Here is a 24,356-nt window from a genome sequence, read left to right as displayed (position 1 = left end):
AATCACAACAGCAGGAGTAACACGTCCAGGGTTTGCTTGTTTTTTGGCTTGTTGTTGTTGATAACTATTTAATTTGGACAAATATCAAAGTGTTTGCAGTGTAACAAGCCAACACCCACAGACACGCCCCTCTGACACGCCCGAGCCCGGCTGAAAGAGGCAACAGGCCAACACTTTGATATTTGTCCATTTAAATAGTTACCTTTTTAAACTTGTGTCAATGATGAAAGATAGAATATCTACATACACATGATGATATTGAAATATGTTAGATATTTTACACAGTTAGAATATTGAGTAGAGGTTGAAAAATAATAGTTTAAAAATGGAAGGAACAGATTTTATTTTTAAATTTTCTCACATTTGAGTTTAATTTGACAGATTCCTAATTGAGAAAACAGAAACATGTGTTTGTTTGAGACGTGTCTAGACTCTATCAAAGTGTTGGCGTTGTTGTGACCTCAGACATTTACAGGCAAGTTTGAGCACATTTCTGAATTGCCAAAACATCTTCTGTCTTGATGTGTTCCTTCACATTCTGATCGATGGAGCGGCTTTTGGAGCCAAAGGTCCACTAAATCTGTCTTTAACTAATCCACTGTGCATTTGTTCACATGATATGACCATTAGAATCAAACCAGTCCTTTTTTATGGGTGACACCAGGCAGGTTAGATCTGTACAATAATCGATTCATAATGGAAAATATTTACAATATGTGCACTCGTTCTGCCTCTAAAACCTGGAGTCACTTTTAAAAGAACACATATTATGCAAAATAAACCATGTTAACATTGATCCCACATCAAAAACATGGCTGGGCTTGTATTTACGCTGGTTTAGTCCTCTCCCTTTGAACCTCATAAGTCAATGTTCTGTGATGTCATAGATCTTTTGTGCTGTTTTTAAGTCCATAAATCATCATTTTGAGTATGTCGGCCTCGCTTCACGTTCATTACAACTGTGTGCTGCATTAGCATGTCAGGGAAAGCTAGCTTTTTGTATTTTTCTCCAAAGGTTAATGTTGGCAGTGTAGAAGTCAATGTTAGAAACCCACATAGAAATAACCATGATTTAATTTAATATGAGCTAATAATAAGTGTGATTTTGCCACGACGGAGCAGCTCCAGAAGCATCATGAGAACGTACAGCAGGTTCATCTTCACGGTGGATGTGCATTCAGAACACGACGTCCTTTAAAAGGTGCCGGAGGTGCATTTCGTGAACCCAAACAATGTCTGTAATGATGTTGTGGAAAGTGAGCGGCGTTGTGCTGAGGGCCCGTCATCACAGCTGCTCAGGGGGCTATTTGCGTAGGGACACCTGAATGGTCTCCCTCTGAGGCGGGGACAGCACGTGTTACTCGGACACATACTTCCAACGGCCGGGGTTAAGTCCAAGTACAATACGGAAACACAATAGGACAGAGTCGGACCTGAAGGAGGAAAAGGAAACGTCTGAAGACTCTGAAGTGAGTACGTTCGGAGTGTGGAGCGAGGATCTAGGGTTTTGGTAAAATAGCTAATTGCTGATTCAAAATATCGTGAACATTGTTTGGAAGACATGCACATTTTGAATATGAAGTATATCGTTTATAGGCGACAAAAAGAGCTGATTTAAAATAAAAATAGAAAAGATATGTAGTAAACTTTCAAATAAGGGTGATATTTCTGAACTTGTGTGATTCATTTTAAGTGATTAAGAGTACAACTTAAAAATAAATGCTCATCTAATTTACAGTTTATCACTTATGGAAACCTGACTTTTGAATTATGTTTTTAATTAATTTAGTGAAAGTATTGAACTATACGAGTACTGTATTGTAATAAAAATCTGCTTTTTTCCCCCATTTATTATGAGAAAAGTATTGCAATACATCTCACAATATAATATAAATCATAACATATATTGTATCAAGCCCTGTGTATCGTCCTGAGTTTAGCAGGTCTGATACATAATAAAACGAGATATTTTGTTATAGGAAGACAAAATGATGTTATTTAATTAACTGCAGTTGTTATTTTCTGATCAGCCTCTGACAAGACCTGGTGCTGACGTGTTTTATTGTGGTAAGTTTGAGGAACGCTGAATGAAACACGTCATTATGCATGTCTGGAGATGTTTTAACAACATCAGCTTTTAATTGTTGTTTTGGAGATATGCAAAATATCAAACACATTGGCTATTATTTAAACCAATTCTAAAGGCTTCCAAAAGAGCTGATTAATAATAAAGGTAAAAGAAACCTGCTGTATAATATTTAAAATGAGAGCGTTAAGTGTTTTTTCTGTGCATTTGTGTGATACTTGAACCTTAAGATATTTACAGCCATGTTTTAATATCTGAATATTGTCACAACCATCGAGATAATCCAATATATATATATATATATATATAATGGTCAAAAGGTTTGAAACTCAGATACTCAATATCCTTTCTCAATAAAGATTCAGGCAATTTTACATCAGTATAGCTGAGGTTTAACTATCAAACAATGTGAAATGTCTGTAAAACATAATCACAAAAATGCAGAAATATCACCTTGTGCCTTTATTTGAACGTTTACAATTCAACCTTTCTATTTTTATCAGTTTCTTGTTGCTTTTTTATACTATAATTTATACAATTGTTTATAGCTTAAAAAAACATTCACAATATTATGCAGATGTTTATATTTTGCCCACTTCTAACTAAAACTATCAAGACAAGACACTAATTTGAAGAAGTATCAATGCTGAAAATGACTAACAGGAAACTGAAAATAAATAGGGTAAATATTAAAGAAAATGCAAAATTGGTATCAAACCTTTTCCTTAGTTTTGAAATCAAGTTTGAAATACATTTTCGATTATTGTGTATTAATTTAACTTTATATATTTTAATTTAATTGGGAGTGATTTTAAACTAAACTAATATCCAAACTGTCATTGTTGTTGTCAAATCTAAACTTTTTCAATTTCTTGAATTTTGACAATGTGCAGCCATTGTTTTATCCAGCAGTTGTTTCCATGTGTTTGAGTGTCACTGCAAAGCGCCCCCTGCAGGTGGGACCACTCACTGAACTCAAATAGAGTTAAGTGAAATATATTTTTAATATTGGTTAAAAATTATAAAAATGTTATAACAGAACAGTGCATTTTTTAGGTTTTTAATTTCACTTCCCGTTTGTAATTGATGGCATCACACTAGGAAATTACCCAGCAAACACTGGGCCGAAACTCATCTAATGTCACAATTATTTGAATTTGACAAATGAAAATATATGAGAGCGACTTTATTTTATTGAATTCTTGTTTAGGAGTCAAAAAAGTTGTTTCTTTGTGTAAATTCTGCATAAACTTTGACTGGAAGTTGAGTATCCCTTGTGTGTCACTTCTTGTCATTTTTCTACAGATTTTTCAACGTTTCTCCACTAATACCTGCTCGATTGGTGTAAAACTATCATTTATATGTACAACAGGTAGAAATACACAAGAGAAAATGGTTAAAACCCTGCCATACGCACTTTAAGCGTTCCCACAGCACTGAGCGTTTAAAGTAATCCTGCCCTCGCTCTTGCTCTTGTTCCCCTCAGGTTCCTTGTCTTCTTGGCTCGTTGTAGACCAGCGTCAGGATGCTTCTGGCCACGCTGAGGAGCATCGGGAAGCAGCTGCTGCGTGTGAAGGTGGTGGACTGTAACGCCGAGGACTCCCGCCTCTCCCGATGCCTGAACACGTTCGACCTGGTGGCCCTGGGCGTGGGCAGCACCCTGGGGGCCGGGGTGTACGTGCTGGCCGGAGCAGTGGCCCGGGACAGCGCCGGACCCGCCATCATCCTCTCCTTCCTCATCGCCGCGCTGGCCTCCGTGCTGGCCGGACTGTGCTACGCCGAGTTCGGAGCGCGAGTCCCCAAAACGGGCTCGGCGTATCTGTACAGCTACGTGACGGTGGGCGAGCTGTGGGCCTTCATCACGGGCTGGAACCTCATCCTCTCCTATGTCATCGGTAAGACGCTCAACACGGGGGATATACATGCGTTCGCGGTGACGTCATACAGCCGGGACTTCCCCATAGCGGCCATTTTTTTAGACGATAACGGCAAACTAAGGTACACGACAAAGCTCTCATTCCTTGGTCAGTCAACAGAGCGATGTCGTTACAGAACGCAGTTTTTTTTTTGGCATTTTGGCCTCATTTCCTGGATTTCGTGTGTAGTAGACGTGCTGTTGTGCCCCTTTCAAAATGGCGGACTCGGTTGCCACTGCACAAGGTCCCAGATGTGCGAACGCATGTATTCCACCAGTGTGCCGGGGAAACGAGTGTGTGCTGAGGTGTTGACAGGATAGTGTTAGGTCTTGGAAAGAAAATGTACATTTCAATAATTGTCTTGTCTTGAACACACTGACTGAAAGCTAAAGAGTAACCATTGCCCAACTTAAAACCTCCAGACAGTGACATTACACGCCACACTTTTTGTTCTAAAGGTTTTAGTTGGGCCGTGGTATCTGTTCAACAACCAAAAAGTCTTTGTTCTTTTTATCTTTGTATTTCATGTTCTTCAAATTGAACTTTTAAACACTTTAGGGCTCAATCATGGTTAAAAGATAAATAAACAGGAGTCAAAACTGCAGTTATTCCTCCCTTTACCTCAGACATTCTGCTCCGATACGTTTTAGAAGCGGTAAAGCGAACACAAATGAGCACGCTAACTGCTCACTTCCTGCTTTGTGGAGAATTAAATGCTCTGTAATTAGTTGCAGGCAGCACGCAGCGGGCTCTTTTTGACCCTAAATACGCTCAAAATACGTCCCAAACTCCTGAACAGCTTTAATACATCAAAGTCCTGCCCCTTTACACAAATATTCACACAGAGAGAGTGCAGTGCTGTGAAGAGAGCACACAATGGACTATTGTGAATATATTCCATGTAGAGAGTAATAGCACAGCCCTGAAACGGTGACACACAGTTACTATGAAGCGTATGCTATGCCCACATGAGCTTTGGCACCATTACAAACATGTCTGCCAGCAAAGACACCCCTGTACTTGGTCTGGAGACTCGTGGTTGACATGTGTGGGGTGCGTTTCCCGGCAGGTACCTCCAGCGTGGCCCGGGCGTGGAGTGCGACCTTCGACAAGCTGATCGGGCATCACATCGCGGACTTCTGCAGAGAATACATGCCCATGAACGCCCCGGGAGTGCTGGCCGAGTATCCCGACATGTTCGCCGTGCTCATCATCCTCACGCTCACCGGTATTTCCTCCACAGAACAATCACCCCTGTCACAACACACCAGCAAAATCACATCTTTAGTGTCTGGTTCTGAAGTCAAGTTGAAAATGTGTTGAAGTTCTGCACAATTTAGATACAAGACTCTTTAAACATTAATAATACAATCAATTAAAGTGTGTTGGATTATTTTATTCGTCTGATAATCATTTTGGTGCATTGTTGACTTGTTGGTCACATGAACATTGGTCATTTTACACAAATGAATCGACTTTATAGCATATTTTAGTGGCCATACTTTTCCATTGTTTTCCACTTTAGCAAACGGAGCAAAAGTGCGATTACAACGGAGGTGTTAACCGTGGGCGGGGCGGACAAGAACGTTAGCATTAGCCTGCAAAAAACACAGATTCTGAATAGTCCAGAGTCCCATCGAGCTCATTTAGGTGGGACCAGAGTCGTCTGAAAAGCATTGTTGAATGTGTAAACCATTTTGTGTTTTAATTTAGCTGATAATGGTGACGCGAGCAGATAAATGACATAAATCTCATGAAATAAACACATTACGGCACCGGTATAAGACTTAAAACACAGAACAAGGCCAGAGAGCGAAATCGAGAATAAAAAACAAAATTGCAGATTAACATCAGCCGACACAAACTAAATCATAAAATAGATTAACCAAAATATGAGGCCCACTGGGTCCAAAGTCGGTCAAATTTGTCCATTTGTTCATTTCATTTTTTTCTATTTGTTTAATGTAATGTCAGTCCTGTCCATTATAGACTTTAATATGGGGATTTTCTTCATTCCTTTGACAGAGAATTATGCACATAGTCGTCTGTCATATGCACTTTAAACTTCATATAAATATATCACAATACTGCACTGAAAGGGGATTTTGGTCATTATTTCGTCAACTCAATTTAGACCTTTTTAATTGTTATTTTTTTTAGCTGTTAAATATAAAAAACAATATTTGACACACTTTTTAAATACTTTCTAACAGGGCTGCTGGCGTTCGGAGTGAAGGAGTCGGCCATGGTAAACAAAATCTTCACCTGCGTCAACGTGCTGGTGCTGCTGTTCGTGGTCATCTCAGGCCTGGTCAAGGGAGACCTCAGAAACTGGAGAATCGACCCTGAAAACATCCTCAACGGGACCGGCCACAACCTCAGCTCAAAGTAGGTCCAGCTCCAGTCTCTCGAGGCCGTCGTCGTGCCTCCTCCTCCCGTTCAATCCAAGTAAGAGGGCTGAATCCTCATGAAATACAGTAAACCCTCACGTTAGAACAAGTTCTTGTGAGTGTCGAAGTTTAGTCTATACAGACTGCGGGAGGCGAGGATCGTTCTCAAGTTCTTTATTTGATGAAAACATGGAAAAACAGGCAAAACAGTAGCGTGTTGTTCGTCTTGCAGCTGAGATTCGACCCGTCACAAGAATTAGCTGTGTTTTATATCGCTGTTGCTTGGGTCTGATAAAATGGCCTGACGTTGATATGACGTCCGCTTTAAGATTGTTTAGACTAGTCCACAGATAATCAGAAAATACACAGAAAGTTCATCGTGACCCATATGCCGTAAGATCATCGTGACTCATGATAAACAGGACACAGACATGACAATAATTTGATCAATATCCACAATTCCCCCTTTTGATCACATCCACATGTGATCACACTAAAGAGGCGCCAGACGCAACCTCACAAAATAATAGAACGTAAACCCCCCAAAAACATACTAATTGTTTAAAAATCATATTAAATCATTGTATAATATTGCAACTCAATAAAAGAAAACATGTATTAAACATAACCCATCATGGACACAAAACGGTGTAAGACAAGGAGCATGGTGGTTGTAGACCAGACCAGATTTTCAAGTGTTGGCTTCAAGAAATGTCAGTCTCGTCATTATCAGAGTCAGATTCTTGATTGACAGAGTAATAGTCAGCCTCTGTCATCAGGGCTAGAACATGTGCTGGTCGGTTAGTAAGAGCAGTTGCAATCAAGCGTTCAATAAGTGATCTAAGACAGGGTACAACACAGCATCCAATCATAATCAACACACTAATAATAATAAGGATAGTGGAGAAAATAGAAGCAACAGTGCCAGTCCAAGGACCAAATATGCTGTATACCCAGGCAGACCATGAGTTATCAGCAGTACCTGAGTTTTTAGCAGGTTCAGCTGAGAGATTTGAGACTAGCTAGTGCTTTAGCAACCCTGCCATCAGGGGCAGTATTGTTAGGAATAAATGTGCAGCAATCAGTACCAAACATTGAGCAAATACCAGATTTCTCAGCTAAGAGCATGTCAAGAGCAATGCGATTCTGCCAAGCCATAAGTGAGGTCGGAGCCAATTGTTCTGTAATTCCCTCTAATGCGTCTATTGTAAAGCTCAAGAATCTTTGCTGATTATAATAAATGTAATTTATCCATTGAACATTAATATTAGATGTTGCCCAACTAAATAAAATAGACTTAAACCCAGCCGCTACTTCATTCTGTGCCTGAAACCCATATGGAACGCCAACCGGGGCTCCCACAGAATTTATAAAAACACCTGGGTCAAATGATCCCAGGGGGCTGGCGAGGGAGCGTCTAAACACTCTAGAGTGAGGATGCCTAGGTAGGTTGTACTTGAAATCTTCAGTAGTAACGGGGACAATAGTGAATGGTAAAATCATCACTACTAGAGCACATTCACCTGTCCAACATGGTGGAAGGATAGCTCTGAGTTTTAGGTCACCACAGAGCCACCATAAGTCAGCTCTGGGTAAGGTCTGTCCTAAAAAAACATGATGAAATTAGGGGAAAGCAGAAATGTCAGTTGATGTGTTGCAATACGTTGGAGGAAAATGACCAAGCCTAGTCCTGCTAAGAGTAGCGTTGAAATAGAAACAGTTAAAGCCATGTTCAGCAGTAGAGAATATCACAGGTACGTCTTTGGATGTTGTAACGGGGTATCTTAAATGTAAATGAGTACAGTCATTGAAATTGTCCGAAGAATTAGAAAACAGAGAATGCACACAACTGTCACGCTGTGAGTCCAGAGGGAAAGGGGCAGCTATAAGCTGGGGTCTTGCAGCCGCACAAGCTAAACACGATTCTTTCTTATTTGTTTTAACAGTGTACTGTACTCATTTAAGCCATAGGTTAATATTGACATCGGAGCCAGTTTCCAAATTGATTACATCTTCTAATGAAAGGTCAGAGAAATATTTTGGTATGGGGTAAGAGGGTGCAGGAGATTGGGTTGATTCCTCTATGGGGGCCGATACTTCAGAGATACTGATTGTCATTAATCCCCTTGTTGGGTTGAACTTAGAAGAATAAGAGCCCAATACATATGTTCCGTTATCAGTGAATTTCGGATCTTTTAGAGTGATTATTACTGGATCACATTTTTCGCCAGAAATAGTTTTACCCTTAATAATCGATAGTCTTTGCTTCAAATCTACAGAATTTGGAATCGGTGGTTCATAACCCCAATCACCACCGGTATTAGCAATCACAAAGTGCCATGATTCACAATTACAACCATGAGAGTTTTGAGTTTGCCCATAGATATTGATACGCGAATAACAGCTCTTAGGGCTGATGCACAGAAATTTTTCATACGCGGCATTCTCACAAGGTGTTGTACAATGGTGTATTTGGCATGCATGCCTACCCCACGGCCTCTTCCACGAGGGAATGTGTCCCGTCCACGTCCTTGATTGTAGATGATTACTGAAGCAGGTGTGTTGTTTCTTGGTTCTCTGGCATATGGTACTGCCTGTGGTTGTGTCATACCAGGTTGCATTTGTCCCAGGACCATTTTAACTGCCATAGCAATTTGTTGGGCACCGTCTGACACTGGATTATCTTCTGTTGCCACAGCCATTACCTTGGCAGACTTATTTTCTTTCTTTTTATCATTCCCATCTTCTTGGAGCTTTTTGAGTTGTAACTTGATCGTTGTCATTTCCATTTTTTCCATATCCTCATTCCGTTCCTTTCTTTCCTTCAGGTACTTAGCAACGTGATGTTGGCAATTGGCATCAAACTCCTTTTCTGTCTTGGAGTAAAGACCCACAACATCAGCCAACTGATCCTGGACACATTTAGGTAGTCCTTTCACCAGAGTAGAAAAGAACATGAGAGTGTTGCCAGTACCAGGTTGTATGGGCTCTCCAGTTGCATCATGGAACTGTGCTTTAGCTCTTTGCTTATATGTAAAGTAGTCTTCATCATGTTTCATTTCCAGAGCCAACAGTGCGTCAGGAAGGCAGGTGGGATACATTCCTTTAAGTACCTGAGTTAACTGAGGCTTTATGGTGGCAAATGATGTGGATGCTCTAACTGGAGCATGAATCTGTTTGGATACTTCAGAACGGATCCTGGCCGCCGTGTTCTCATCTGTTGCTCTTATAAGAATTGCAGACACATCTCCCCAGCAAAGTGTTTCTTCCGCAGTATTCGTGGTCAATAATCTGAGGAAGGCCGGAGCACCTTGTGTCAGTTCGGGCAGTTTTAACATCAGCCCTTCTAGATCTTTCAGTGCGAATGGTTGGTACACTTCTTGGTTACTTGCAGTCATTCGGAGAGGTGCAATGAGAGGAGGAGCCTCTTCATTGCTAGAAACCTCATCATCTTCTTCCTTGGTACCTTTGTCCACGGGGAGCGGGTTAAGTTCTCCACTCAGGAAAGCGTCATCGTATCCATGCTCATCCACCATTCCTGTGAATGCTCCCACCACATATTGATTTGGTGTTGACACAAATGGGTCTAAACCCGTTTTCTTCTGTTGTTCCACTCCTCTTTGAATGTGGAGTTTCTGCTGTACTTGCTTCTTACTTTCAGCTTCTATTAGCCCAGTTCCTAGGACTGTGACTGGTTCCCCCTTTCGTCCAAGCTGTTTTTCTTGTTTCCTGCGTAGCTCAGCCGCCACTTCCCGTTCCTTTTCTTCCAGTAGTCGTTGTAATCTTCTTTCTTCATCTGAGTCCGAAGCCAACCCAGGTGGTGACCATGCATTGGTGGCAAGTTGTTCTTTTTGAGCCACTGTTTGTTCGAGCATGAATTTGGAGATGTGATTTTGGCTGGAAACCAATGTTGTCAGAGCTAACATCTGTTCCTTCAAATCCTGCATCTGTCTTTGTTCTTGAGTGGGTTCTGACGGGACCATAGTCAGAGTACCCGAGACTACAGCATGTTTCGTTGGCAGCAGTGGTATGGTTCTGGTTGTACCTTTTATCAGAGATGAATCCATGGATGAGCACTGCAGGGGAGGAGCCGCTGGAGTAGAAGTGTGGGGGGCTGGTTTTTCTTGTTCCGTTTCTGTCCTCATTTTCTTCAGTTCTTTCGCTAGTTCTGCATATGTGCTATGATGTTCGTTTCCAAGGGAGGGGCACTGCAGTTCTCCTCTGGCCAGAGGGGGGGCGCTATAGCTGTGACGTTGGCCTCGTACCTCAGTCTGCTCGCTCTCTTCATCTGTGCTAGAGCCTCCATCTTTGTTTCTGTTATTAACTCCGTAGGATGTACCCGAGCGAAGAAATCCAGGTTCAAAAGAGATGTGCTTATGTGCTTCATTTTTTTTTTAATGTTTCCTCTTTCCTTCTCTCAGTGGCAAGATGGTACTTGGTTGATGCTCTTTTGGTTTCAATACCAGAATATTGGCCAGAAATCGTCCCTCTCTTCTGGTTTCAATGTCTTTCGCTATTTTGTATAACTTTTCTGAAAACCTTAAATTATCTTCATGCTCCTTCAATTTCTTCTCATCAATCATTTTTCCTTTCATTGTCCAACTTGGGTTTGTTTTGTAATGGATCACCTTGCCTTTATGATATTCCATAATACGACTCTATTGTTCTTCTGTGGGAGCCACTGCTTCATTACCAAAACGAATCAATCTTTTCTCCTCATATTTTTTGAAAAGATTCTTCATTTGTGTAGTCTGCTTTTTTGCTTCCTTCAGGTGTTGTTCATTTGTGTGGATTGTCTTTTCGAGATCCTTTAAAAAATCATTCATTTTGAATGGAATATGGTCCATTTTTCCTTCTTTTTTTTTATTCTTTTTTTTTTTTTTTTAACTTCTTTCCTTTGTACTGCTATCAATAATGAAAAGCGTGGCAGTGACACAATACCACAATAAAACTACCAACCACAATAATAAAATTGACTAACTTCAAAAAAACAAACAAAATAAAAATAAAAGTGATCCAAATAATTACCTACAAAATAAAAAATAAAACAGAATAAGAGTGAGAATACAAATACAATTAGAAATCAAATAATTAACTACAAAAATGAACAAGAGTGATCAAATAACTAACTATAAATAAAAAATAAAAATAAGAGTGAGAATACAAATAGTTAGAACTCAAATAACTAACTACAAAATAAAAAAAATAAAAAGAATAAGAGTGAGAATACAAATATAATTAAAAATCAAATAACTAACTACCAAAATTAATAAGAGTGATGAAATAACTAACTACAAATAAAAAAATAAAATAATTAAGAATGAGAATACAACTAGAATTAGAAATCAAATAACTAACTACAAAAATGAATAAGAGTAATAAAATACCTAACTACAAATAAAATAAAAAAGAATAAGAGTGAGAATACAAACACAATTAGAACTCAAATAATTAACTACAGAAAAAAAAAAAGTGATCAAAATAATTAACTACAAAATAAAAAATAAGAGTGCGAATACAAACACAATTAGAACTCAAATAATTAACTACAGAAAAAAAAAAGTGATCAAAATAATTAACTACAAAATAAAAAATAAGAGTGCGAATACTAAGAAACTAGAAAATAGAAACTAACTACAAAAATGAATAAGAGTAATCAAGTAACTAACTACAAATAAAATAAAAAAAGAATAAGAGTGAGAATACAAATAGAATTAGAAATCAAATCACTAACCACGAAAAATGAATAAGACAAATAATTAACTACAAAATAAAGAATAAAAAGAATAAGTCTGAGAATACAAATACAATTAGAAATCAAACACAAAAAGATCAAAATGAACAAACAAAAGCCAACAAACCAAAGAATAAACCAAAAGGTACCACAAAATTGACCAACTAACTTAACTAATAATATTTTATTATTTTCCGGAGTCCCACTCCCTTTAAGTCAGTCCCACTGACTATCCAAAACTACTGAGCTGAATTCCCCTACTCCCATACTTAACGGCAATGTGACAAATTCAGGTCAAGTTTTTGCAAACTTCAACAACCCACTTTAGCATTTTCGATGTGCAGAATTTCGTATTGAATACAAGAGGTTTCTGCTTACCTTTTTGCTAAGTGGGCCGGTCACAATTGTGGAAGGAAAGGGTCGGGGGAAGGGTCGGTCAAATGCCCTCTCTCGGCTCCGCTCTCTCTCAGCTCCGCTCTCGGCTCTGCTCTGGCTCCTCTCCAAGTTCCCAGCTGGACCGTTACTGGACGCTATGCGGCGTCAGCCGGCATCCAGAAGGGAGAAGAGAATCCGTAGAGCACCACGTTTCAGATGTTTCCTTTCCAAGCACGATGAGATGCCCGCATCCTCCACCAATTCTGTCGAAGTTTAGTCTATACAGACTGCGGGAGGCGAGGATCGTTCTCAAGTTCTTTATTTGATGAAAACATGGAAAAACAGGCAAAACAGTAGCGTGTTGTTCGTCTTGCAGCTGAGATTTGACCCGTCACAAGAATTAGCTGTGTTTTATATCGCTGTTGCTTGGGTCTGATAAAATGGCCTGACGTTGATATGACGTCCGCTTTAAGATTGTTTAGACTAGTCCACAGATGATCAGAAAATACACAAAGTTCATCGTGACCCATATGCCGTAAGATCGTCGTGACTCATGATAAACAGGACACAGACATGACAATAATTTGATCAATATCCACATGAGGAAGGATACATGAGGGTTTCTTTTATTTTTACTCTCCATTATCATGTTACAAATGTATTTCACTCCCCATTGTAGCCAGCAGAGGGAGTCAGAGCCTTAATCAGGTGAAAATAAATTGCTACAGGAGAACAAAATGTACTGATGATTTAAACCAAAGTCCAATGCAAAGCTCTAACTGTGACTGTTGTGTGTGCAGTGCGTCTGATGTGCGGCCCACTGAGCAGAGCCTGGGTCAGGGGGGATTCATGCCCTTTGGTCTGCAGGGCGTTCTGTCGGGAGCCGCCACCTGCTTCTACGCCTTTGTGGGCTTTGACTGCATCGCCACCACAGGTACAGCACTGCGCCCGATCTGCCTTCACATCAAGACGTCTCCTCTTTTTTTTGGTGGATGTTGTGTTATATTTGCCTGACCCGCCAGCCCCGCCCACATTCTGTTCGAATGCGTAAGGGTCTGGAATCAGAGTCAGAGCCAATGAAATCGTCGGTCATCCATTTACCGACCAATCCCAGTCGGAGGTTTTATCGCGTCACACGGAGATACGGAAGTAGCGCTTTCCACCCCCGTTCCAAAACATTCAAGATGGCGGACCCGGCTCGTGACCCGGCTCGTGACCCGGCCCGTGGCCCGGCCCGTGACCCGGCTCGTGGCCCGGCCCGTGACCCGGCTCGTGACCCAGTGTTTACTTATGCTCTGGCTTCGGTTTGAACAATCAGGAAAGTCCGCTCTACTCGCCGTGATGAACGTGCGTTAGATGCGGTTATACGAAGGGCGTCATCGCGATTCAGGAGACATTTTCTGCGTTCGGCGACGGATAACGCGGAACACGCCTTGTTGACATGGGCTACGTAATATCCGGTTAAGAGTGTTGCGTTTTTTGCGTCACTCCTGGGTTCATGTGATTGGTTCTGTCTCTAAACTCCGCCCTAGAAATTGAACCGCAGCGGTCGAGCCCCAGAACCACACACAGTTTTGATAAGTAGTTTGCCAAAACGTGTTGGGTCAGGCAACGGGTCAGGAAAGTGTTATATTTGATTGTGGATTTTGCACAAGCCTGGTGAATGTTAAACTGAAGGTTCAAACTCTGCTCAAATGTATAGTACAGTACTACACATATAAATAAAAAAAAATAGTCCAGTTTTGTTCCTCCAAAGTCTGAATTCTGCTCCAAACCACATGCGTTACAAAGCCCCAAACTGCTTGATTATTTTACAGAATTAGATCTTTTATCGATTAGAATCCAATTAATTTCTCAGGTTTACTCAACATTATTTACATGGAACTTGTGGTAAGAGTAAAGTCACTCCAGAGGAAGTACAAAGTAGTGCTGACTCTTTATATGGAGTTAATGTAATCAGAAGGACAAAACTATAAATAATGATCAAATGTGAAGTACGAGGATGTGGGCGGGGATTGGGGGTAGGTGAAAACACATGCACTACAACTGAGTAAAGTAATGCTGAGGAAACACTGTAGTAACGAGCTCTGTCCCGGGGCAGGGGAGGAGGTGAAGAACCCTCAGAGGGCCATTCCCATCGGGATAGTGGCCTCGCTCCTCATCTGCTTCGTGGCGTACTTCGGCGTGTCGGGGGCCCTCACCGTGATGATGCCGTACTACATGCTGGACAAGAACAGCCCTCTGCCCGAGGCCTTCAAGTATGTGGGCTGGGAGGGGGCCACCTACGCTGTGGCCGTGGGCTCCCTGTGCGCGCTGTCCACCAGGTAAGCCTTGCATCCAGGGCCCGGCATGACTCCTGTGTCACATGACGTAAAGTGTTGGATCCGCTCGCTTTAACATGCTGCTAGTTAAACACGCCTGGGATAGTATTTAAAACTAAACGTTTCATTATCTAGCTTTTGATCACTGATTAGTTGTAGCTTGTGCAGAAGCTGATGATTATTTCCTGCATTATTGTGACAAAGTAGTTTATTATCATTTCTTTTGTTAGCTCTTCTGTTGAGGTTTATCTAAATGTTTCTTAACCATTGACTGTTTCCTCTGGTAGAACCTTATTAAAGAGGTCGTGCACATACATCTAAACGAGTGGCTCCTCCTCCCGGCAAAGTCAGTTCCAGTCTCATCCATGTCGGGCTTTTAAGATGCCTTCCCAAAATGAGTGTCCACCATGTCCACAGCATTGTAGACTCACTCTCTCCTGCGGCGACGTTGTGCCTGCAGCGGAGTGCAGGACCGGGAGGGACTTTGCCGGCAGGAGCAGCCGGCAGGAGCAGCTGTGAGGCTCCTAATGTTATGCACAGAGGGAATTGTGTTTCTTTGCTGTTTTTGGCTCATTTTGGTTTTGCACAAATTGACTTAACTTAGTTTCCATTTTGCCGTATCAGCTTGTGTCTATGTTGTTGCTTTGATAGTTGAAGCGAGCTGGTCAGCAGCAGGGAGGGTCAGATATCCACTGGCCCCTCCCAAAGTCTGTATCAGTGATAAATGTGAGCGTAGCTGCAGTGTTCCTGTTGTTTATCTGCTTTTCTCTGTTTAAATGTGAGGTACAAACTGAATATTAAACAACTTTTTCACATTTTAATTGAACTCTTCCAGGAGAAAATAACTAATAATAATAATGAATTCACTTTTGCCTAAATTCACAGCTAAAATGTGTGTGTTGTGATGTCCCATAACCTGTGTTCTTCAGACTGAGGCCCTCTGTACTAATAGTGCGTGCGTGTGTCCCTCACTAGTTTACTGGGCTCTATGTTCCCAATGCCCCGTGTGATCTGGGCCATGGCAGAGGACGGCCTGCTCTTCAAATGTCTGGCTAAAGTCAGCGCACGCACCAAAACCCCGCTCACTGCCACGGTGGCGTCTGGTGTGGTGGCAGGTGAGGCGGGCTCTTAACCACTAACACACAGAGGGAGCCACGGGCCCCTGGACCTCTGGAGCGCAGGGGCTCAGCGCCGCACTCACACGGGACAGGCTCACTCTGCTGTTTTTGTGAAAAGTTGAAACTGAATAATGGTAGAATAAATAAAGCTTCTGAGTGAATATGATTTAGTTTCAGGGGCAGAAAAGCCAACATTTTTTGGGGAAACCATTACTTAAATAAGAGTAATTGTCTGGACGTAACATCTGATTTATCATTTGAAGTGAATGTAACATTAAATAAAATCGAAAATCTGACATTTTCATTAGACACAAAACTGAGATGAATCATGTCTGAAGAAGAATGTTCCAGTGGTTTAGTTTGAACATGAAGCTCTCACTGAAGAAGAAGAAGTGACAGAGGGGCAGAGCCTGTGGTGTGACTTTAAAGGAGGCGCTGAGGCCCTGTGAGCAGACGTGATGTCAGAGTATCACAGCCATGTCAATGTGTGCCTCCTCCTTCCTTCCTCCCTCCCTCTCCCTCCTCCCTCTCTCCTCATTCCCTCCTCCTCTCTCCTTCCTCCCTCCTCCCTCTCCCTCCTCCTCCCTCTCTCCTCCCTCCTCCTTCCTTCCTTCCTTCCTCCCCTTTCCTCCTCCTTCCTCCATCCCCCTCTCTCCCTCCTCTCTCTCTCTCCCTCCTCCTCCCTCTCCCTCCTCCCTCTTCCCTCCTCCCTCCTCCTCCTCCCTCTCTCTCCCTCCTCCTCCCTCTCTCTCCCTCCTCCTCCCTCTCTCTCCCTCCCTCCTCCCTCCTCTCTCTCCTCCCTCTTCCCTCCTCCTCCCTACTCTCTCTCCTCTCTCCTCCCTCTTCCCTCTCCCTCCCTCCTCTCTCTCCCTCCTCTCCCTCTCCCTCCCTCTCCCTCCGCCTCCCTCTCTCCTCCCACCTCCTTCCTCCCCTTTCCTCCTCCTTCCTCCCTCCCTCCTCCTCCATCCCCCTCTCTCCCTCCTCTCTCTCTCTCCCTCCTCCTCCCTCTCCCTCCTGCCTCCTCTCTCCCTCCTGCCTCCCTCCTCCTCCCTCCTCCTCCCTCTCTCTCCCTCCTCCTCCCTCTCTCTCCCTCCTCCTCCCTCTCTCTCCCTCCTCCTCCCTCCTCTCTCTCCCTCCTCTCTCTCCTCTCTCCTCCCTCTTCCCTCTCCCTCCCTCCTCTCTCTCCCTCCTCTCTCTCTCCCTCCCTCCTCCCTCATGCCTCCTGCCTCCTACCTCCTGCGGCTCAGCCTCCTTGGCTCCATGTTTCCTCTGCCTCGCATAATCTTTGCTATGGCTCGTGACGGCCTGCTCTTCTCGCTGCTGTCCGGGGTCAGCGAGAGGAAGACCCCCATCATCGCTACCATGGTGGCTGGGCTCTTGTCCGGTAGGTCGCTAAAGATGAGGCTAAACAGTGCCCTCTTGTGGAAGGAGGATGGTAGAAAATATATCTGTCACCAATGTTGTGTTATTATTTTGAGGCAAGACATTACAAAATCATTTTTTTATTTTGTTTTGGTTTCTCAATATGAGCTTTCACGTGGAAACAACTAAATCTGCACCTGTTTTATTATTTCATTGAATTCCCTTAAAGTCGCTCCTACACACGCCAGACTTCTTGGACATAACATGATTGCCACGGATCGACAGAAGGATTTGATCCTATCATTCATTGCCCAAATCTGATTTCTTATGGTTTAATGCCAGAAAAATGAGATAGATTTTGTTCACTCAAATACCAAATAAGAAATCCAAAATCCCCTCTGTAATCTAAACTAGCAACAAAATGAGGCAAAGTTTTTAAACTAAATACATTTTTCAGATTTACATGTCCCAAATATGTTAGAACGTTTTCAATTTATTTCACGTAAAATGCCTATATGTTATACTTCTGTAAACTGCAGACAATTTTTCAAACCAATATCTCTAAAGTAAGTTTTCCCAACAGTGTCTTAAACTGTTCATGTGTCGTGTGTGTGCTCAGTACGATGGCCACAGTTCCTTAGATAAGCTGTGTGTGTGTTTCCTGTGCAGCCGTGATGGCCTTCCTGTTCGACCTGAAGGACCTGGTTGACCTGATGTCCATTGGCACTCTGCTGGCCTACACCCTGGTGGCCGCCTGTGTTCTGGTCCTCAGGTTTGTGAAGTGACAGGCTTTTTCTACTATGTTCATGGACGCAACACTGATCACGCTGAACAGTCTTTTGGAGCTTTTAAATGCCAGCAAAACGCCATCCCAGTGTGTTGTGTGTTGCAGGTACCAGCCACAGCAGCCCAGTATGGCCTATGAGATGACCAGCACGCAGGAGGAGGCGGATGGGGCGGAGTCTATGACCGAGGGGACCGCGGACATCCTGCCCAGTGACGGCCTCACCCTCAAGAACCTGCTCTCCCCTCCCAACCACGAGCCGTCCCGCCAGTCTGGATCTGTCGTCAACATCTGCACCAGTCTGCTAGGTCAGCGCTTTTTTAAATGATTAAGCACTTATATTGCATAACTTTAACTGCATATTTTTATAATGTATATTTTAATTCTTGTGCCATAATGCATATTGTACAGCCCTTTGGTCACTTTGGTCTGTAAATGTGCTTTAAAAATCAACTTGGCCTTCGTAAAATTGGTTCAGATAACACGATGAACTACTGAAACAAATACAATTAAACCTCATTTTAAATAGTTAAGAGGCACTTCCTGTGTGGCACTGTCATGTGGGCGTCTTGCTCCCCCTGCAGGCGTGTTGGTGTGCGTCTTTGGGATCGTGGCGGTCCATGGTGGTCTGCAGCACTGGTCGCTGGCTCTTCTCTGCGTCGTCTTTGTCGTCTGTCTCTTCATCACGGTCATTGTCTGGAGGCAGCCGCAGAGCAAGGCAAAAGTGGCCTTCAAGGTAAACGTGTTCTTAAACCACGGCTCGGAACTAGAGCCACATGATCCCGTTAACGAGCCTTTAATCGCATGTAAACTCTCAAAGCAGTTGGGTTTTTTACGCCGAACACGTTCCTGTTCTTATTAAACGGCTCGTTCTGTGAGTGTGTTAGCCTCATTTTATGTATTGATGGTGACAATTGACATTCATAGTTATAGTAGCAAACATTATGTCCAAATGTACTGTTTAGTAAATCATAATGAATAAAAGAATGCAATTAGGGTGTTGGTTCATTTTGTTAGATTTGCAAATAGTTCGTTTTTATTTCGATCAATTCTTGACCCTATTTTTAACACTATTTTTGTTATATTATACTTGATTGTATATCTTGTAGGAAAAAATATAAAACTGTAACTTGATAATTAGGCACATGAACAGTGTCCAAACCCACCCCAGTGCTTGTGTCATTGTAGTAGTGACACTGCAGTAGTGACACTGCAGTAATCCACAATAATATAAATCAGATTAGGCTGATCAAAATAATATGTCTGTTTGCCGTAACCCGACCGACCCGCTATGAAACTAGCCGACTGAAAAATAAATATCAGCATTTTGTTGAAAATACGTCAAAATCTTTTATTATTCAATTATTTCGCCGACTCACCGACCGGTCTTTCCTGAACCACTGTGTCAAATATTTATATCACTATTGTTAACTTGACTTTCATCTCAAAGGACTGAGAACGCACCGTGTAACGCATGCGCGTCTTCGTTTTCAGTTCTCCACATGCGTCTGTAACAAAACAGACCGCGCAAAGGAGTCGTCATATTGTCTTAAACAAGTTGGTTTATCCTTGTCGGTGCCACTGAAATGGCCAGAGTAATGCCAGGCTCTGTCAGGGTATGAAATTTGACTTACGCAAATGCATTCTGGGATTGAAACACGCCCAGTAGCGCCATCACAACAAACATGGCGGCGCCTGTGTCCCCCGCATGTTCCCCCTGCTCGCCTTCGCTACCAAAATAAAGGATAGCGGCGTACAAAAGGTCGATTTGAAATATCTTAAAATCGTGAGATTTAGTCTCCCGATTGGGTTGATAGAGACGTTTTCCGTCATTGACTGTTGTAGCCTGACCCCTGGTGGTCAGGCTACAACAGACAAAATGACAGAATTTTGATCTTTTTTTTTGCCTTCAAAGTAAAAAGAAAAGAATTTGCCTACCGACCGAGCCAGATGAAAAATGTTGACTCGGGTTACAGCAAACAGACAATTTATTTGGGGCAGCCTTAGCTTAAATGCATTGTTCTGTTGCCGCTGTTAAAACACCAGAGAACTACGGTCCATAAATAGACCATTATCTTTGGCTTTACAACTGTTACTAAGCTCGTTTTCTGTAGAAGACCGTAACAAAAAAATGTTCACTTCTGTTCTAGCCTCTCTCAAATATCCCTTTGATAATCCGTGCTCTCTTCTCCCAGGTGCCTCTGCTGCCCCTCGTGCCTGTGGCCAGCATGTTCATTAACGTGTACCTCATGATGCAGCTGGACAGAGGGACATGGATACGCTTTGCTTTATGGATGGCCATAGGTAAACACTCTTGACCACGTCTTCCGCCAAACACAATGAGCTCTGGAGGTCAATCTTGTCCTTTCCCTCCAGGTTTTGTCATCTACTTTGGCTACGGCCTCCGGAACAGCACAGAAGCCGCACTGTCCAAGTCTGACACGTTTGGACTGTCCAGTGCGATGGCGGGACAGCCCATGAACCCAGAGAAAGAGGCCTTCCTGCACGGCGCCCCCAGTGGCACTGGAGACGACGACGACGACGACGTCGAGTCATAACCGATGACGATACAGTAAACTGCACATCACTTTTGGGTCACTATTGATTATTTATACCCACAAAACTTGAATGTCATTCTTATACATATAAACCTTTATTTTTGCACTTTTTTGCTAATTGGACTACATGAGCAAAACTCTTTTTACAAAGCATGTGTTTTAGATATATACTTTATTCTGGAGAGTCTTGTCCACCACTGTCCCGAGTGTCTTTAATTTGGCCTGTGTATTTAGCCTTTTTCAAATGTATTTAAGCCTCATCTGCTGTGACCGTCTTTATCCAAGAGTATTTTTATGATCATTCTCCTGGATGTTGTGTTTACTTCTTTTTACATGAAGTAAATGTGAACATGTGTTACTGTCGTGTGGATGTGTCACCTTTAAGCTAACACTGGGTCACTTCACAAACACAATGGCAGCTTGTCTTCATTGAGATTCTGGGATTCTAGGATTCATTATACGAAATGAACTGATGCTGGCAAAGTAGAACTCCCACATGTGCAGTATTATTCAACCAGACGGAGTATCCTCGAGGTGACGTGAGCGCGTCATTCAGAGCGCGTCATTCAGAGCGTGTACGTTCAGAGCGTGTACGTTCAGAGCGTGTACGTTCAGAGTGCGTACGTTTAGAGCGTGTACGTTCAGAGCGTGTACGTTCAGAGCGTGTACGTTCAGAGCGTGTACGTTCAGAGTGCGTACGTTTAGAGCGTGTTTCCTGAATAAGACGGTCTGGCACTAGAATAAGGATGTGAAACACTGATGCAGTTTTTCTGTTTTGTTTAAACATTTTGAACCAAAGAAAATGAGCTGCTGTTCACGTGTCCAGTGCCTAAAGGAGAAAGAACACCTGGTCTTCCCCTGGTGCAGTGTGTATATGATACCGTACACTGTAATGTCTATCATTATTGTTTGTTGTATATAAAATAAGCTTTGCCACAATGAATACTAGTTTAAAGGTTTTGCAAGGTGCATGATTTACTGGTGACGCCTTAAAGAAGAGGAGGAAACACACAGCAATAAATAATACTAGTCAGAGTAATACATCATGAATGTAAATGCTGTTTTTAGCCTTGTGAAAAATGTGATTCTGAATGAAATGTTTCTTACCTGCACAGTGCCGCTTCCTGTAAATACATGTTTGCTCAGTGATGATTGTGATTCAGATCAAATCTGCTCAAGTTGAACACTAACTTTTTTTTGGCATCTAAACGGTGTTCAAAGCCTTTGAGTCGCATGCTCGTCTGTTCCGATGCAAAGTGCTTTCATTTGCAGCTTTGTGGTCTAAAAGTGTCTAAAGGCATGTGTGCGCTGCCCCCTGTGGTTAACCTCTGCCACTGCATTAGGCCTGTGACGTCATGAGGCTTCATGTGCTCATGTGCTCATGGGAAATGATCGTACTCATGACCGCAGCTTGTGAAACACGTGCAGCAGGGACAGTTACAAGTGGAATATGTTTACCTGGATTGTCTTTGCTCATTTATTAGAAAAGTATGTAAACTCTTATTGTTGTGAAATTAGAATTGTGAGATTTTTGTTGGCAAACTGCTAAATAAATTAAAGATGGTTCTAATTTATTAGGATAATATACATTTATGCTTAACAGCTCATTACATTTGTATTGCTTATAACTTCCTTTACTAATATCAAGCTGAATTATGGCTTAAATGTGTTTCATTTACAAAGCAGAACGATCAGGCCCCGCCCCTCCTCCCCTGCCCCTCCCCTTTAGTCCTCCAGGCCCCGCCCCTCCTCCCCCTGCCCCTCCCCTTTAGTCCTCCAGGCCCCGCCCCTCCTCCTCCTGCCCCTCCCCTTTAGTCCTCCAGGCCCCGCCCCTCCTCCTCCTGCCCCTCCCCTTTAGTCCTCCAGGCCCCGCCCCTCCTCCCCCTGCCCCTCCCCTTTAGTCCTCCAGGCCCCGCCCCTCCTCCTCCTGCCCCTCCCCTTTAGTCCTCCAGGCCCCGCCCCTCCTCCCCCTGCCCCTCCCCTTTAGTCCTCCAGGCCCCGCCCCTCCTCCCGCTCACTCTCCCCTTTAGTCCTCCAGGCCCCGCCCCTCCTCCCCCTGCCCCTCCCCTTTAGTCCTCCAGGCCCCGCCCCTCCTCCCCCTGCCCCTCCCCTTTAGTCCTCCAGGCCCCGCCCCTCCTCCCGCTCACTCTCCCCTTTAGTCCTCCAGGCCCCGCCCCTCCTCCCGCTCACTCTCCCCTTTAGTCCTCCAGGCCCCGCCCCTCCTCCCGCTCACTCTCCTCTTTAGTCCTCCAGGCCCCGCCCCTCCTCCCCCTCACTCTCCCCTTTAGTCCTCCAGGCCCCGCCCCTCCTCCTCCTGCCCCTCCCCTTTAGTCCTCCAGGCCCCGCCCCTCCTCCTCCTGCCCCTCCCCTTTAGTCCTCCAGGCCCCGCCCCTCCTCCCCCTGCCCCTCCCCTTTAGTCCTCCAGGCCCCGCCCCTCCTCCTTCTGCCCCTCCCCTTTAGTCCTCCAGGCCCCGCCCCTCCTCCCGCTCACTCTCCCCTTTAGTCCTCCAGGCCCCGCCCCTCCTCCCCCTGCCCCTCCCCTTTAGTCCTCCAGGCCCCGCCCCTCCTCCCCCTGCCCCTCCCCTTTAGTTCTCCAGGCCCCGCCCAGTTAACGGCTCGTTTAGTCCTCACAGAAGCGAGTTTTTACAGAAGCTCTATTGTTTTTGAAGTTTGTTACTGACTTTGTTACTGGAGCAGATGAAATGTTGGTGGATGAAACTGGTTTTACTATAGCATCCAAGTGTACCTTTATAGCAAAAGGTACAATTACTCATAAACAACAAGTCCAGCTGAGAATCACACTGTTTTTACATAATATATAGTGTCTGGATCCCAGTATGTCCTTGTTTCTGTTGATATGACATTGTAAATAAAGCTTTTGTGTCACATTCTGTTCATTTCTTGTCTCTCGTCATCTTCATCACATCTACACTGAGCAACTACTCAAACTTAACTAATGAATTATATATATGTAAATATATGTATTGTATTCCTCAAAAGTAATACTATCTAACTAATTCTCGAAACTGCTCGATAAAGTATGGCCATTTCCTTTCATTTGAGGAAAATAACTATGTGCAAACCATGACCCGAGGGCCAAATGCACCCCTCAGGTCCCGAGGTGAATTGGCACAAATTAATTAATCATCAATTGGGTTCTTTCCCCATCTGAGATTATGAAACATCTATCTCACATTCTAGAACCTGAAAAACAGGGTTTTCAAATTTTGAGGCCAAGGACCCCATATGCCAGGCTCCTACTGCAGCCGGCCCCAGTGTCGAGAGTTTGAATCCCGACTGACAATTAACTGCATGTTCCCTAAATACAGGCTAGGCCTCTGCAGGGCCATTTTGGTCAGAGCAGCGCTTCATTGATTGTCGAGGCCAAGGTCCTGTACCTGGGCCCCTCTGGTTCCACAAAGTGTGTCATGTTCCTGCTCAAAGAAGTCCAAAATACTTCAGTAATATGAAAGACAATGTCCTTTATTTGCCATTATTCCATTAACACAGGGTCAGAATACACGCCATGTGACACCAGCTGCTTCTATGAGCTCTTAAATAGTGAGTGTTCCATCCAGGGCCCAAGATGGCGCCCCATTCAAGTCAATGGGAACTGCTCAGAGGCGCATGTTGCCAGTTAGCCTTTAGCTATCCGGGCAACGCGGCCCGGAAGTTACGTAGGTTTGCGTCAAGTTTGCGTACCATGTGATCG

The 24,356-nt window shown here is 43.4% G+C and overlaps 1 protein-coding gene across 2 annotated transcripts; it reads left to right on the top strand.

The window, feature by feature from the left end:
- Positions 1–1,322: 1,322 nt before the first annotated feature.
- Positions 1,323–23,497, top strand: LOC140373588 (high affinity cationic amino acid transporter 1-like). 2 transcript variants are annotated; one of them, XM_072460175.1, is made up of 12 exons: positions 1,323–1,469; positions 3,573–3,981; positions 5,072–5,230; positions 6,216–6,390; positions 13,302–13,435; positions 14,603–14,825; positions 17,188–17,324; positions 17,972–18,074; positions 18,195–18,394; positions 18,671–18,822; positions 20,282–20,390; positions 20,463–23,497. In XM_072460175.1, the coding sequence occupies exons 2-12, from the start codon at positions 3,612–3,614 to the stop codon at positions 20,642–20,644; spliced, it is 1,944 nt and encodes a 647-aa protein (XP_072316276.1). In that variant the 5' UTR covers positions 1,323–1,469; positions 3,573–3,611; the 3' UTR covers positions 20,645–23,497. The 2 variants fall into 2 exon arrangements, with proteins under 2 accessions (XP_072316276.1, XP_072316268.1); XM_072460167.1 differs by lacking the exon at positions 17,188–17,324 and adding an exon at positions 15,798–15,937 and having other exon boundaries at positions 1,326–1,469; positions 20,463–23,495.
- The last annotated feature ends 859 nt before the right edge of the window (positions 23,498–24,356 follow it).

Source organism: Eucyclogobius newberryi, unplaced genomic scaffold (genome assembly GCF_026437365.1).
Source record: "Eucyclogobius newberryi isolate DKJ021-1_F unplaced genomic scaffold, fEucNew1.0.hap1 SCAF_10, whole genome shotgun sequence".
Taxonomy (NCBI): domain Eukaryota; kingdom Metazoa; phylum Chordata; class Actinopteri; order Gobiiformes; family Gobiidae; genus Eucyclogobius; species Eucyclogobius newberryi.
The sequence above is the reverse complement of the archived record's forward strand: the minus strand, read 5'-3'. Positions and strand labels throughout refer to the sequence as shown.